The 15568-nt window shown below is 42.9% G+C and overlaps 6 protein-coding genes across 6 annotated transcripts; 3 read left to right on the top strand and 3 right to left on the bottom strand.

Moving 5' to 3' along the window:
- Positions 1-729: 729 nt before the first annotated feature.
- On the top strand, positions 730-3531 carry V1516DRAFT_618175 (uncharacterized protein; the record flags this gene model as incomplete). The annotated part of the gene is made up of 4 exons (XM_066919396.1): positions 730-800; positions 862-1002; positions 1053-1261; positions 1610-3531. Coding segments are annotated over 4 exons (2343 nt in total), but the record flags the coding sequence as incomplete, so codon positions are not given.
- Positions 3532-4406: 875 nt separating this feature from the next.
- V1516DRAFT_661727 (DEAD-box ATP-dependent RNA helicase) lies at positions 4407-6549 on the bottom strand (the record flags this gene model as incomplete). The annotated part of the gene is made up of 2 exons (XM_066920385.1): positions 4407-6207; positions 6407-6549. The coding sequence occupies 2 exons, from the start codon at positions 6547-6549 to the stop codon at positions 4407-4409; spliced, it is 1944 nt and encodes a 647-aa protein (XP_066779832.1).
- A 138-nt stretch (positions 6550-6687) lies between these two features.
- V1516DRAFT_668216 (WD40-repeat-containing domain protein) lies at positions 6688-8217 on the bottom strand. The gene is made up of 2 exons (XM_066920964.1): positions 7444-8217; positions 6688-7389 (listed from the first exon to the last, which is right to left on the bottom strand). Exons 1-2 carry the CDS (start codon positions 8203-8205, stop codon positions 6889-6891), a joined length of 1263 nt encoding a protein of 420 aa, XP_066779831.1. The 5' UTR covers positions 8206-8217; the 3' UTR covers positions 6688-6888.
- A 94-nt stretch (positions 8218-8311) lies between these two features.
- On the top strand, positions 8312-10640 carry V1516DRAFT_631608 (kinase-like domain-containing protein). Its single transcript, XM_066919956.1, has 2 exons — positions 8312-8733; positions 8786-10640. Exons 1-2 carry the CDS (start codon positions 8639-8641, stop codon positions 10239-10241), a joined length of 1551 nt encoding a protein of 516 aa, XP_066779830.1. The 5' UTR covers positions 8312-8638; the 3' UTR covers positions 10242-10640.
- Positions 10613-13702, top strand: V1516DRAFT_688586 (Dynamin central region-domain-containing protein). The gene is made up of 5 exons (XM_066923785.1): positions 10613-10734; positions 11057-11186; positions 11293-11321; positions 11392-11812; positions 11872-13702. The coding sequence occupies exons 1-5, from the start codon at positions 10696-10698 to the stop codon at positions 13305-13307; spliced, it is 2055 nt and encodes a 684-aa protein (XP_066779829.1). The 5' UTR covers positions 10613-10695; the 3' UTR covers positions 13308-13702.
- A 560-nt stretch (positions 13703-14262) lies between these two features.
- Positions 14263-15407, bottom strand: V1516DRAFT_661723 (uncharacterized protein; the record flags this gene model as incomplete). Its single annotated transcript, XM_066920384.1, has 4 exons — positions 14263-14374; positions 14434-14706; positions 14775-15267; positions 15365-15407. 4 exons carry the CDS (start codon positions 15405-15407, stop codon positions 14263-14265), a joined length of 921 nt encoding a protein of 306 aa, XP_066779828.1.
- Positions 15408-15568: the final 161 nt, after the last annotated feature.

Genomic DNA, 15568 nt, shown 5'->3' with positions numbered 1-15568 from the left:
TTGATCTCATTGTTTATACTCAAAATTTATCATGTTAATTCCTGATTGGGACCTATTCTAAATTTCGATAGTTTTAAATGAATATATTTATGGATTAAGACGGCACTTAATCTGATCTCTGCGTGCTTGAGAACGGTCGGGATCCGAATATAAGAGGATCGAGCCAGTTTGTGTATTTCATGCCACTCAGGTTGATATATGCGTAGTCTTGACTTGGCTCAAACCACGAGGTCTTGGAATCTATTAGAGACAATAAATAGTATAGCGTTTATGGTATTCGGGAATGCTAGCACTTCACGATTGCGTGCTGGCAGTCCAGTTCGGTTAGCTAGTATTACCAAATCAGTCGATAGTATTCCGATATACCGTATGCGACACAAACATATTCAAATTGCACAGTGCTACTTGTGTCGATTTCACTCATAGTTTGTTGCAACTGTGCTTTCCGATCGTACCTATAGCCGCGTACTTGAGACTCGTCGATATTTGTCGCGAGCGCTCTCATCGCCAGATTTCTGTTCTTCCTGATGCACGTGATTGGTCAGCACACGAGAATTTTATCTCCTCACCAGCCGAAGCAAGCGCGTTCAAAAGTACAATCGTTGCTATCAATTTCGCAATATTCTCATTGATCGCGATCCATCGAAGATTTCGAGTTGTCTTTGTTGGTGGACAGCGATGGATTTTCCATCAGTAAGTTCCATGAGCGCGTGTGTATAGATACCCAATGTTGACACTTTTCAGGACCGGCTCGATCGACTGAGGTTTGAAAATATAGAACGACGACGGCAACTGTGCAGGTAATACACGTTATCTCTACTTGTCTTGTCCTTTATGTGCAAAAATACTGATTGGATGAAGCGATGTCGTCAAAAGCCGAAAAAGGAAGCTCTCTGAGCTATACTTCCTTTCGCGGAGCCCGTTATTGCCTATTACGGACGAGATAATTGCATCTGAGGATGATTATCTAATGGCCTTCTTGGAAAAGAATGATTTAGAAAGGTTAGTTATTGCTAATTCGCTCGTATTGATTTGCTAATCAGTCTCTGTAGTGGCCATCTTTTTGACGAATCTTCCCTTCCGCCTTCAATTCAGGCAGCGCAAGCCAAACGTATTGAGCTATCCGACAAGGTCCATCAATCCATAATCCGGAAGCAGGGACGGTTACCTAATCATACGTCTTCATCTCCTAATCTGATCAGCACACAGCAGCTTTCAGCGGATTCTTCTAAATCGATGCTTCGACAAGCTCAGCCAGCGCGTTCGCAGCTAGTCGGCGCTCAAGGACTTCCAATTCAGTTTTCTGCGAACAGTCTTCCTCAGTCTCTACATTTACTTTCTCCTCAACAGCAAATAATAATACAACAACGACAGGCTCAGCTGCATGCTTTAGCTCTGGCTCAGCAGCAATCAAAGGTACAGGCACAGACGCAGGCACAAGCAGCATTAAGCACTTCATCTGCTCCAACTCCTACGCAGGCTCAGAATAGTTCAACGTCTTCTACCAAGGTAAATTCAGAAACTGACCTGCCTCAATCGATTGGGGGTTCGCCTCACAATGCTCAATCTAATTCGATACAGCAATCGGGGTCCCCGACAATTTCACTAGATCGCCCTGCCACTGCTACTCCTTCCAGTAATGTGCCTAATATAGCGAAGTCCGCTCAGACTGTGTCAACCCCTTCTCCTACTGAGCGTATGACTACTAGAGTCAGTTCTGGAGCTTTGAAGCAAAAATCCGTCAGCGAACTTCTGGGCACTCCATCAAGGCATTCACACATCCGAAAGCAGCCTTCTCTTCCCTCATCTATCGAGCCAGAATTAGTTGTTGAACGATCTACAACTTCATTGACAGCACCAGTAGTGCCCGAAGATATTCCTGTAAAGCCAGGAGTGCCCTTGGTCAAAATATTTCATGGCATTCAAATTTCCCCTCTTGCAAGTCTTGTTCCTTACTCCCACAAATCATTAACCACGGAAAATTATTTTACATCTTACATGGAGTCCACTTTGGTGAAAACTGTAGCTCGCATGGATGAGCTTAAACGCGACAAGAAATGGAGTCTACGCCAACCTCAAAGATTTAGAGCTCCAAAGCGAACAAAATGTCATTGGGACTATTTACTTGAAGAAATGCATATAACGGCATTGCAGCAAGCTTCGCTGCGAAAGATTCGTGCGAATATAATAACGTTATTGAAAGATATGATCGAAGATTACTGGTTAAGAGGGAAAGAGTCTTGCTGTGTGCATTCACTTCCTCCTCGGTTACTGTCTGACGAAGAGCTTACTACGGTCAATAACTCCGAGTCGAATATCATAGTGAGAAGCATTTTGGATGAACCTGACACAAAAAATCAGTGTGGAATATTTTCTCCTCGACATTTCGCAGCATTAACCCCTCCCAAAGATGATATTTTCCGTGATATGATAGAAGAACTTCCAATTGTTCCTATTAGTAAGTTTGCAATGATACCGTTTAATGCAAGTCCTGAACGAATCTCTACCTGGAAAGCAAGAATATTGGAAGAAAGTGATGAAGCGTCTTTGTCGGGTCAGCTGAGATCTGGAGAAGACAGTGCACACAAGCCATTGTTTATTAGTGAATCCGCGCGACGAACTGTGTACGTTAAAGCTCCGATGCCTCCTGCACTGAAATATGTGGAATACGGCGTTCCTACCATCTGGCCTCCCCAAGATGATGCTACACTTTTACGACTTGCGGGCGAGTTCATGTATAATTGGGATGTTGTTGCCGAGAATATGAACATTCGGAATTCGTGGGGTGTGAACTCTAACATTGAGAGAAGAACTCCATGGGAATGCTTTCAAAGATGGATGCAGCTGGAACCTAATTTTAAATCGACCGATCTTCGCGGTCCCTATACGCGTGCTGCTCAAGCATGGATTGAAGCAACTCATCGCGCTCAGACTCACACGAAACGACGTATGATACCGATAGGTATTCCACCCGACAACACACAGCGGGGGCAACGGCGCCTCCGCTGGGGAGGTATGTTTGAAGCTATCCGCAAGAGTATTCGCAAGCGAGAGGGAGCTCGTCGATTCGGTGCTACAGGGGCTGCCGCCTCAGCAGCGCATTCTTCACAGGCCTCGCACTCTGTACAGGCAGCTCATGCTGCGCAAGTCGCTCAGGTCACACAGGCAGCACAGGTGGCGGCTGCTGCCCACGCCGCCCATGCATCTAGTGCTCCTCATGCAGCTAATACTTCGAACTCTGCTATTGGATCCCATGTAGCCGGCCAAGTGAGCCATCTTGGTCAGTCATCTCAAGTTTCTCATGGGATTCCGGCCGGGTTGAGTGCTGCTTCGCTTGCAGCAGCAACAGCTGGATTTGCGTCTTCTCATATATCCCTTTCTAATGCACATCATGGTGTACATGCTACCGCTCAGCAAATTGCTAATGCTCGACAAGCGCATGCCATGAACAATAATCATCAGAATGTTGTCCACGGTGGAAATTCCTCGTCCGCAATGCAATCTACATCAGGTAGCAATAACCATCCATAGTCATAATCAAACCAGTGATCATCTAAAGAAAGATCACCGAATCTGTGATTGCTTCATTATTCTTGTACTATAGTAAACTTATCCCCTGTAAAATAAAATTTAGAAATTACATTTAATTTTAAATCATGTAATTTCGCATTCTCTTTTCTTGCCAACATAAAACAATGTAATATATATATATTATTGTCAAATAAATTATTCTTACAAATTTGGAGTGCCCCTTCTCATCTTGTCTAAAAGTATGCACCAGTAACTTCTATGCGTATCCCTATCCCAGTAAACAAACTAAAAAAGAAAGAAACAGTAAAGATCTGAAAAGAAATGAAATAACATAAAAAATAAAAACAAATTTGTTCACACGATGTTGAACGCCTTTTCCCATTATTTTTCATGCGTTGAAATATCCCGTATATGTTCCCATTTTCCCTACTTTTTTCCCATATCATTCATCAAGCGCAAAAACTTTTGTTGGTCCGTTTTGACCGTCTAGTAACCCAATACTCAAAACAAAACGAACAAAGAACAACAGAATGGGAAATTAAGAAATCCAGTCGAGAGCCATAGAACAAAAAATAAAAACTCAGACTTGTACTCACATCCAGCAGCTAATTAACCACCGATGCAAGAGGCTGTCTAACAGTCACTTATTCCATTCATGAATAAGCATAACCATACTTCAAAAGCAAAACACATTTCTATCCACAGTACCATCCCTTCGCAGTAGTCATACACAAGTTGAACTCACCGGCGCGCGCAACAAGACAAGGAGCCAATTCAATAACAAAGCAATAAAACTTCACAAAAAAAAATAAAAATAAACCTAGATAGCTTTCATCATATGAAGATAGCAAATAATCTGTATAATATATGTTCGATTACCACCAGTTGTTGCCCTGGTTACTCGATGGATAGGAGGATCCTCCGTTAGAGTAAGAGTTATAGGAATAGTTGCCACCATTTCCAGCACCTCCGCCACTACCATTGTGATATCCTCCAGTATGATAGCCACCATAAGAGGATCCGCCATAGTTGTTTTCATAGCCACCACCACCACCACCGCCACGACGGTAGTCGCGAGTTGGACCACGACCTCCACCGCGACCTCCACGGCCACCACGAGAATATCCGCTTTCAGCAAGAACATCCTCCAAAAACTGAGGCACCTCCTGATTAGCCTCCCGAAGAATGTCAATCAGCTCTCTGACAACACCTTTGTTGCTACGGTTAAAGAAAGCAGTAGCAAGACCAGTGTTACCAGCACGGCCAGTACGTCCAATTCGATGAACATAATCATCAATATCAGAGGGAAGATCGTAGTTAACAACATGAGTGACGTTAGGAATATCAAGACCACGCGCCGCGACAGCAGTAGCAACCATGATTGGTGCACGTCCGCTTCGGAACATCTCCAAAGCTTCTTCACGCTCACGCTGCGTACGATCTCCATGAATGGAAGTGGCATTGAAATTTTGGTTGATCAAGAAATCACAAAGAGCATCAGCCATGCGCTTAGTCTCCGTGAAGATCAAGGTGAGTCCTCCCTTATTGGAAGACAAAATGTCAAGTAGAACTGAGCGCTTATCAGCATCTTCAACGTATTCAACCTTTTGAGTAATGTTCTCAGATGTGGAGCCAACACGTCCAACAGACAAGAAAACATAGTCTTTCAAGAAATCACGAGCAAGCATCTGGATATCACGAGGGAAAGTAGCCGAAAACATAAGAGTTTGCCTCTCTTTAGTAGGAGGCATGTCTTCGCCCTCGACAATACGACGAATCTGAGGCTCGAAACCCATATCAAGCATACGATCAGCTTCGTCTAGAACAAGAAACTTGATACAAGACAAAGAGATTCTGCCACGACCTAAAAGATCAACAAGACGACCAGGAGTAGCGACAAGCAAATCACAGCCCCGGTCAATCTGACGTAGCTGACCACCAATTTCAGCACCACCATAGACAACGCAAGGACGAACCCATGATCTATAGGCAAACTTCCGAGCTTCGTCGTAGATTTGAGAGACCAGCTCACGGGTAGGAGCCAATATAAGAGAAGTAGGAAAAGCCTTTCTTGAGAGCTGGAGAGAGCTTGCACCATTCATAGTAGGCATAGGAGTCGGACCTTGGCTAAAAGCTTCTGAAAGAATGGGGAAAAGGAAACCACCGGTCTTACCGGAACCAGTCTGAGCGCACGCCATTAAATCACGACCGCCGCAGACGATAGGGATAGAGTACTTTTGGACAGGAGTTGGCTTAGTATATCCAGAAAGCTCGATATTGGAGAGCAGAAGTGCTTCAACGGGTGGGTTCGTGAAAGCAGTGATAGGCTCAGGAACTTTATCACCAGTAGCTTCAACCGGAATCTCGTCATAGTTATCGAAGTTGATACCAGTGTTCTGTCGCTTATTGTCGCCAGGGGTACCGAACAATTCGTGCTCGAGTCTGGGATCGCGACTTCCAGGAATATGCTTTCCATCAACGAATCGACCATCAGAATTATTTCTGCGGTAACCGCCACCACCGCCGCTGTTTCCACCAAACGAGTCGCGACCACCACCATAACCAGAATCGCGACCATAGCCACGGTTGTTGTATCCGCTACGAGAGCCATAGCCATCGTTACGTCTGTAGCCGCCGCGTCGATCATCTTGGGAGAAACGATTATTGTTTGAATAACTAGTCGTTAAATTAGTATCCTGCTGATAGACAAAGAGGGATCGTGAAAAATACGAGCAAAACTAACACATCTAGGGCGTGGCAAAACCTTTTTGGGAAGGTTGTACGTCGCAGAAGTGTCGCAATCAAAAATATATCGCAAGCCAACAAACGACTTAAAAAATCCATAAATAAAATTAAATAAAAGGAGACAGCTTACTTGTTGTATTTTGACGAGGCCAGATCGCCGCCGTATTTACGGGCGTGGGGAGGGATGTAAACCTGATTCTGGTTGCCTGCTGGCTGCTCGGCCGGCTTGTCCTTCAAGCTCAAATCGTTGAGTTTATCCGAAATTTCAGCCATAATAACAAACACAGTAGTTCAAAAAGTAAAAATAAAAATAAAAAAAAAAGTAACTATAATATTCGCAAGGAATGAAGTGTTAGTTACGAAGGAGGTGAAGAAAAAGAGGAAAAATTAGATGCAGATGAAGCACTGAAAGGGAAACTGAAAAAAAATTGAAGAAATCGGTCACGGTGGCGCGAACTTCCTGATTAGACATATGGCGTTTGTGCATTCGTCACATGATATATCATGTGACGAGATCCGTAGCACATAGCATCGATATAAGTGTAGACTGTAGGAGGTAGACTTTTAGATTGGTAAAGAGTATTATTCAAATATTGCGATTGCTTAACTATTCTATTGATGTCCATCACCGTCTTCTAAATCCTCAGACTCACTTTCATCGACTTCCTCAGTTTCACGGACTCTCTTCATAGTATCGTACCTTTCAACTTCCTCAGGGACAAGAGAGCAGCAGTTAAGTCTCTCACCAGTCTCGTAGACAGCTATCGGCTCACGGCTCTGTATATTCCATATCACAATTTTGCCATCAGAAGATACTGAGCTCATGAATGTAGTCTTACGGCCCAAGTCCGCCTCAGATCTGCCGGATATAGTTGCTGATATTTGCCTCGTGCAGAACGCAAAGTCTTTGACACGTGCAGTGTGCGCAACTAGCTCGAAGAGCGTAGGAATTTCCGATTCAGTGGCCTTCGCTACATCACAACATAAGATTTTACCATTGGAATCTGAGTAAAATAAGTAATCCTTCGATATGTCCTCTTCCTCATATATTTCACCGTAGTCAAGCTTATATAAGTTTGATTGTAGACTAATAGTTGACAGCACTTTAGAATTCTATAGAAATTAGTAAGTAGATTGACAATTTTGTTGCTCTAAACCAGCTCCTACCATATCATATATTGAAATTCTTCTCTGCCAGCCTACTGCATATCTGTCGCCTGCAGAATTCCAGCTAACCTGTATAGCTGGAGGGCCTGGTAGCTTTAGCACACTGGCATTCTTCGCGGTCATTAGATTCCACAGTCTCAAAGTACGATCCTGACCAACACTTAATGCAATTTTACCCGACGGATGTATGGCAATATCGTTTACTCCTCCTTTGTGTCCTTTCATATCTGCCAAAACTTCCCAGTCCTTTGTCCGCCATATCAAAATCTTTCCGTCTTCTCCACCGCTAACAAGCCATTTCCCGCTGTTTCCCGACGCAGTTTTCACAAATTGAAGACTAGTTACACTTCCCTCGTGATGCATTAGTGTTCCAATCTCCTTACGTTTCTGAAGATCATACAATCGGATGTGTTCGTCATTTCCGCCAGTAACAAGATATCGTTTCGCGTGTGCAATACATCTGATTGATGCTGTATGAGGTGCAAAATGAAATATAGGAGTAAACACATTAGGCGAGGTGGGTTTATCACTAGGCGATACTATGTTTGAAGAATGAGTAAATGCAGATCTGCTAGCAGCAAGCGATAAACAGAGAAGTTGATGTTCATATGATCCGGTTAATACTCTTAAAATAGGCGTTAATGTCTCGCTACGAGTCTCAATTGAACTCTTTTTTTTTAAAGATGTTGTGTCATCCTCCTTCTTAATTTTTCTTTTTTTCGAGATTTCTTTTCCTGTGTCTGCTGTGTTGTGTTTCGCCATATTCCGGTTTCTTTCATCTATTTCAAAAAAAAAAAATTATTTTCCCACCTTCCATTCCTCACTGCACTTTCGTTGGGAGTTTGTACTAGAAGATTATCTTCATCACAAATCATTCATTGTCTTTGTGGGTAAGATTGACTCGAAACATACAGCTTCAATATCCACAGGAAGATGCTATAAACTTATTATTCGTGAATCATAACAGCCATTAATTCCAACAATCAGAACATCTTCAGAAGTCGGTCATTGAGCGCTGAGTTACTTGCAATAGAGCCATTGTCACGTGATTGTCGCCAGAGCAACGACCCCAGACGCGCTACTTGGCCAAAATAAACAAACTTCCCGTCTCGTCGAATACTCTAGCACCGCGGTTGTAGCCAATTTTATTTGCGCAAGATCGCGCATAAAACGATTTGTTTAGTCAAATCTTAAGATGAAGGAGAGCAGAATGAGCTGTAGCACTGATAGGAACCTTCCTAAGACAAACTACAAAATTGGATCCTTTCTGGGACAGGGCACATTTGCAAGGTTGGTAGCTGTGGACCAATTTAATTTGAAATTTACTGATTTGAAATTGCAGTGTCTATCTGTGCTATTTAGAATCTACACCGTATGCAGTCAAATTCATAAACAAGGATCGGGCATTGAAGTTAGGTGGACTCAGAGAGAAGGATATAATTCGAGAAATAACACTTCATACATACTCCTCTAATCACAAGAACATAGTCAGTTGTTTTGAATATGATGTTAACGACAAATGGGTTTGGATGGCAATGCAGCCTGCATTCGGAGGGGATCTATTCAGTAAAATTGAGCCAGATGTTGGTGTCCCAGAGGACATAGGTCATATGTACTTCAAGCAGCTGATCGGCGCTGTTGAGTACATGCACTCAAAAGGAATAGCGCATCGTGACATCAAACCGGAAAACATACTACTAGATTCCAATGGCAATTTACTATTAGCTGATTTTGGATTTGCAATGCTGTACCGTCATAGGGGACAGACTCGTACTACCAACCAAGTCTGCGGAAGCCCGCCATATGCAGCCCCAGAGATTCTAGCCCAACAAGGACAGTATGCACCAGCTCCAACAGATATTTGGTCTTGCGGTGTGGTGTTATTCGTTCTTCTCACTGGATGTACACCATGGGAATGGGCGACTGCAAATGACCCAGATTACAGAAATTATCGAATCCGTAAGAGCGGAATTCGGGACGTAAGTCCATGGAGTAGCATTGGAAGTGAAGCGTTTTCATTGATACGGAAACTATTAGACCCAAAACCACAAACTAGATTTTCTTGTTGCTATATCCGACTTCATCCTTGGTTCAAAAAGCCTAATAGCCGCCTTACCCCAGGCGGCAGATGCAATGATTCGCTCAAACTAGCGGAAGACCTTTTACTAAGAATGAAAATTGATATCAAGCAGCCATCTTTGAGCATGAGAAAAATGAAAAGACCGCAGATGATATCTAATTCTCAACCGACAGAAGTGCACGCTCGGCAAATATTTGCTACGAGCATGAACTCACAACCAATCGACTACAGAAGTAATCGACAAATGACAGCATTTAATGACCGAATGAGCCAAATGTCGCAAGGAGGCATAAGTCAGATGTCGCAGCTACAGTTTCAACATGACCAACTGAGATCTTTGCCGGAAACACTGACTCAAAGAGTACAGCGATTCAATGAAATATGTCCGCCAGAGACAATTAATAGATTCTATGCCATGGCCTCTATTGAGCTTGTTAAGTCACGTTTATTTTCTGCGCTACAGACACAATCCATTCCAACTAGCAACTTATTTACTGATTTGCAAGAAGCGGACAACTATACAGTTGAGATCTCCAAACGCGACCGCCGGCGTTGTCCTTTGAGTGGAAAAATTTGTTGCATAGTCTGGCCTGATTATGGAGATCAGTTCATCGAGGTAGCATTTGATCGTTCAAGAGGTGATCCACTTGAATGGCGACACTTGTTCAAAGAGATTGTGAAGGAGTTTAAGGACATAATTTACACCGGCGACATTTAACCAGGCATTTAAATCGATGCTTGGTCTTAGAAGACTAATCATTTGTACTTCATATACTCATCATGTATTCATCACATACGCATCATATACTCGTCATATATTCATCAATCTCTGTCAAAACTAATCATATTATGCTATTGTACTAATTATATCATCTCCTAATAATATTACCCCATCGAGTGAATAGTAGAACAAACCCCAACTGTATCCACCCGGTTAGGGCCCAGCCGATAAGGATGGGTGGCGCTGGTGTGGTCTAGGGCATATCAGTACATACAATACGCTGAAAAGTTCTCAAACTTACGCAGTCGCTGGGAAGGCGCGTCCATCAGCGCCGGCAAAGGCCAGCCATCTCGAGTTTTGTGACGAGGATTAGTTACTCAATCCTCTAGAGAATTCCTACAGCCATCCGACGATAATATTTATTCAGACAGAAGTCACTCCATCGTCAACCATGGATCAGCATCTTATTTCTACAGTCAATCGTCTTCAGGTGAGTACTTAGTCCTGGCCAGTCGTCTGCTGCGGTTCCGTTTTGTCCGGAGTCAGGCAAGATAGCGACTTCACTGTTGGTGGTTGAAATCCCTATCTGAAAGGACTACCTGGTCGTTCATCGTCCAACTAGGTCCTTCCACCTCCAATACCTTGTTTTTTCTGTCGTCGTAGCAATTGGCATCCTGGATGTTCTCTGAACGAGTCAATACTTTTTAAAGATTATTCTATTACGATGCTGCTGCAGAAGAGCGAGCCAGGTTTTGTTGTTGTCATCTGGCATCCTTGTGTTTGTACAGCGCTGATATGCTTTTTTTGATTAGGATGCGTTCGCGACCTTAGGTCCCACCACCAATCCTATCGATCTACCCCAAATCACTGTTGTTGGTTCGCAATCGTCTGGAAAATCGTCGGTTTTGGAAAATATCGTCGGCCGTGATTTCTTACCTAGAGGTGCGTCTATTTTCGCAGTCAGAGTCATTGTCTTACTCGTCATGCTCAGCCTCTGACCTGTAAGCAATCTAATCAAAGAAACAATTTTTAACTTTTTGTTTAATAGGCACTGGTATTGTTACTCGACGACCATTGGTAAGATTTATTTTCTTTTTACTGGTTGTTTGGCAAACGTGAATGCTGTACTAATCAGATATTGTGTTAGGTTCTCCAATTAATCAACAGACCAAAAGGTCAGGCTAATGGGACCAGCGATGACGCTCCCGCTGATGAGTGGGGTGAATTTCTCCATCTCCCTGGTCAGAAGTTCTCTGATTTTGGCAAGATCCGTGATGAAATTGTCAGCGAGACAGATAAAAAGACTGGACACAACGCCGGTATCTCGAACAATCCCATCAATTTACGTATTTTCTCCCCTAACGTACTCACATTGACTCTCGTGGATTTGCCTGGTCTTACTAAGGTCCCTGTTGGTGATCAGCCCAAAGATATTGAGCGTTTGATTAAGGAGATGGTTCTGAAATATATTACGAAGCCCAATGCAATTATTCTTGCTGTCACCGCTGCCAACACTGATTTGGCTAACTCCGATGGTCTCAAACTTGCCCGTGAAGTAGATCCCGAAGGTATGTCGATGTAAAATATACTGTTTAGGGCGAGTTTTCTAACGAATTGTTATTTCCAGGTACTCGCACCATTGGTGTCTTGACTAAGGTCGATCTTATGGATCAGGGAACTGATGTTGTTGACATTTTGGCGGGACGTGTTATTCCTCTACGTCTTGGTTATGTCCCTGTTATCAACAGAGGTCAACGGGATATCGAACAAGGCAAAGCTATTACCTCGGCTCTTGAGCATGAGCGCGAGTTCTTTGAGAACCATCCTTCATATCGTGCGAAAGCCCAGTACTGTGGTACTCCGTTCCTTGCGCGTAAGCTTAATATGATTCTTATGCATCACATTAAAGCTACTTTGCCGGATATCAAACAGAGAATCCAGACTACTCTGGCTAAGTATCAGGGTGAACTCAGCCAGCTTGGTGACAACACTTTGGGCAGTCCGTCAAATATTATTTTGAATGTCATCACCGAGTTTTGCAACGAATACCGTACTATTTTGGATGGTAATTCGCAGGAACTTTCTAGCCTTGAATTATCTGGTGGTGCGCGTATTTCTTTCGTTTTCCATGAACTTTACTCCAATGGTATTAAGGCAGTTGATCCTTTTGACCAAGTGAAAGATGTTGATATTCGTACTATCTTGTACAATTCGTCTGGATCTTCTCCCGCTCTTTTCGTCGGAACAACTGCTTTTGAAGTTATTGTTAAGCAGCAGATTGGACGATTCGATGACCCCAGTTTAAAGTGTGTTACATTGGTATACGACGAGTTAGTTCGTATTCTTTCTCAAATCTTGCAGAAGCCCATCTATAAACGTTATCCTGCGCTCAAGGATCGACTACTTTCAGTTGTGATCCAGTTTTTCAAAAAGTCTCTTATCCCGACCAACAAATTAGTCCAGGATATTGTCAGTATGGAGTCTTCTTACATTAACACAGGCCATCCTGATTTCCTTAGTGGACATCGTGCTATGGCTATTGTTGCTGAGCGAATGGCTGCCGCTCGTCCTCCTCAAGTTGATCCCAAGACAGGCAAACCCGTTCCAGCAGCACCAAAGGATCCTATGGCTGCTAGTGTTATGCCACCTGTTGTGGGTATGGGACCCGGCGAGGAGAATGGTGGATTTTTCAACTCTTTTTTCGCAACCAAGAATAAGAAGAAAATGGCAGCTATGGAGGCACCGCCGGCAGTTTTGAAAGCATCTGGAGTTTTATCTGAGCGAGAAACCGCAGAGACGGAAGTGATTAAGCTCTTGATTTCATCGTACTTCAATATTGTTAAGCGTACACTTATTGATATGGTTCCGAAGGCGATTATGCTTAACTTGGTTATATTTTCGAAGGATGAGATGCAACGCGAACTTCTTGAGAAGTTATACAAGTCAGATATTTTGGATGATTTGCTCAAGGAGAGTGATTCTACCGTCAATAGACGGAAAGAAGTTCAGAAGATGGTTGACAGTTTATCCACTGCAAGTGAGATTGTTGCTGGCGTGAACTAAGTGGCATTAATAAAAGATATGGTTGTAGTATGATTTCATATGCCTTGATTGTCCATGCCTATGAGTGTTCTAGTTTTATTTTAGTTTTATACAGTTTTACGTTGTTCTTGTTTTGATAAATCTTTTGACCAGCTCTCATATTATTTTTATTTTATATAGCTTTATTGTTAATGTGAGTTTTCATAAACGAAGATGAATCCAGAGCTGAGTCAAGAAAATAGACTTGTGAAAACGAAATTGGGCTACATTGGCTTTGGAGATCAGATTAGAAATTGGAACTAAGAAAGCACGGAAGAAAATTACAAATATGAAGTTTTAAGTAACTATAATATGATATATTAAATTTCATGCCAAGATTAAACATACAACAGATGCAAACCAAGAAATAAAAAGGCAGATCGGAATTAAATTCATCTAGAAAGCAGGGTAGGCTGCTACATTGCACAATTTTCCGGTCCGACATATTAAGAGTAACATTTTGTCTTTTTTGTAGTACCTCAAGGATAAGTACGTGATCGTTCTTTAAAATCAAAAGTACAAAATATGAATATCCCATATGTATTTGAAATCCTCAAAATCCATGCAACGATTTTTAGGAACTGAATATTATGTAAGATGGTTCTTGAATCTCTGTAATTGACACTGATAGATTCGCTAGACCAAGGGCCAGTCAGACAGATCCAAGTCAGACGTTTGCAAGTTGTGAGACGAAACACGTGAAATTTGCGCGGCTTCTAATAAATTGTACCTCCAAGTAAAAAATATTCCCACAAAATCCCCAAGCTCCTTTAATGAAGATTCTTCTACTTAACTACTAGGGGTTTCTAGCTGAGTATAGTCCAAACCAAAAATTCGTTTTTCACAGAGACTTCTTTGCCAGTGGGTTCCTCGTGAACTATTAAGTCTTATAAAGAACCAAAGTCGAGACGAGCTAAGCAATGGCAACGATATCCATCTAAGAATCAGTGGTAAGCCTTAGATTTGATTCGAGAAACTGAATACAGCGTTGAGGAGCTTTTGAGTGGATAATATCTGGCGTGTAGGATTTATAAGTGTTAGAGTCTTTCCTAAAGAGCAAGAACAATTACTGTTAGTATTGCGATAAAAGAAGGAAACAGGAATATACCATAGAACAATATACCAGAGCTGGGACCCCTTGTATTCTACACCATCGATTAATATCTTATCATCCCAGACGCCAACAACAGATTCTACCGGAGGTGGAGAGGAAGTGGCTACTTTTGAGCGAGTCTTTCTTGAAGTTGATGTTTCGGCGCGTTTCTTAGACTGCCGCGCTTCTGCCAAAGCTGTTAGTTTCCGCTTCTTTGAAGTGTGAGGTCGATTTCCGGTAGATCTTTTCTGCTGCCAATACGCGCTGAGTAATTCCCCCGAACCTGTGCTACACAAACGAATGTCAATAAGATTCAAACCAACAAACGGGGGAGTAGAAACATCCAAAATACTTACAGATTTGATTCACGTTCCCACGTGTTTGCCGAGGAGGGATAACCAGCCCATTTGATAAGATACTCAGTGACGCCGAAAACGTTCCGATCGTCGATAATATTTTCGACCTCATACTCTTTTAAATCTTCAGCGGCTGCATATTCCAAGTCTCCATTTGACAACGCCGGCGGACTGATCCTTGAAAACACATCTGCTGCGATCACGTCTCCTTCGCTGAGCTTGCCAGAGACCTTAACATCGTCGTTGTTTTCTGAGCCTGGACCAGACAATGTACGAGCGGCTGGCCTAGCGTCTGTCTCGCTATCCTGGTCTTCTTCTTGGTCCGAAAAGAGCTGCTGCAGTGACGTGATGGCCGACGACGACTTGGGAGTCGAGTTTTGAGCCGCCGCAACAGTTCCTTCTCGAGGTTGATCAATAGATGTTTCGGACTTTTGTGCAGACGACGCTTTGGAACCAGTCGGATTGGAGATCTGAATTGCCGACGATAAGATGCCTGCGAACGCGTCAGAAGCATTTCCAGGAATATAAAAAGTAGATAGGGACAGCAGCAAAACCAGAAAGAGAAACCACAGGTTAGAACACAAACATACCACTCGCTAGAGAGCTCCGTTTTTTGCCAAATAGAAAACTCATTAAATCAGAACAAGTAAAACAGCTTAAAATAAGATTCACTGTATTCCATCCACCATTTCCTGCTCGAGCCTCTTGCGTTGAGTTGAAGTACAATCCTGAGATCGATAGGGATAGATTCCCGAAGCCGCAACTAGACCCAGCTTTAGAGAACATTCGTCTGG

Source organism: Lipomyces oligophaga (assembly GCF_038497815.1).
Source record: "Lipomyces oligophaga strain CBS 7107 unplaced genomic scaffold V1516scaffold_1, whole genome shotgun sequence".
In the NCBI taxonomy this organism is placed as follows: Eukaryota; Fungi; Ascomycota; class Lipomycetes; order Lipomycetales; family Lipomycetaceae; genus Lipomyces; species [Lipomyces] oligophaga.
Note: the sequence above shows the minus strand (reverse complement) of the source record. Positions and strands in the feature narration are given on the sequence as shown.

Excerpts from the sequence above, each read along its gene's own strand:
- V1516DRAFT_668216 (XM_066920964.1), bottom strand. The coding sequence starts at position 8,205 with ATGGCGAAACACAACACAGCAGACACAGGAAAAGAAATCTCGAAAAAA. Across the intron at positions 7,390-7,443 it reads GAATTTCAATATATGATATG|AATTCTAAAGTGCTGTCAAC; the intron begins GTAGGAGCTGGT and ends TAATTTCTATAG.
- V1516DRAFT_631608 (XM_066919956.1), top strand. The coding sequence starts at position 8,639 with ATGAAGGAGAGCAGAATGAGCTGTAGCACTGATAGGAACCTTCCTAAG. Across the intron at positions 8,734-8,785 it reads GGACAGGGCACATTTGCAAG|TGTCTATCTGTGCTATTTAG; the intron begins GTTGGTAGCTGT and ends TTGAAATTGCAG.
- V1516DRAFT_688586 (XM_066923785.1), top strand. The coding sequence starts at position 10,696 with ATGGATCAGCATCTTATTTCTACAGTCAATCGTCTTCAG. Across the intron at positions 10,735-11,056 it reads CTACAGTCAATCGTCTTCAG|GATGCGTTCGCGACCTTAGG; the intron begins GTGAGTACTTAG and ends TTTTTTGATTAG. Across the intron at positions 11,813-11,871 it reads CCGTGAAGTAGATCCCGAAG|GTACTCGCACCATTGGTGTC; the intron begins GTATGTCGATGT and ends TGTTATTTCCAG.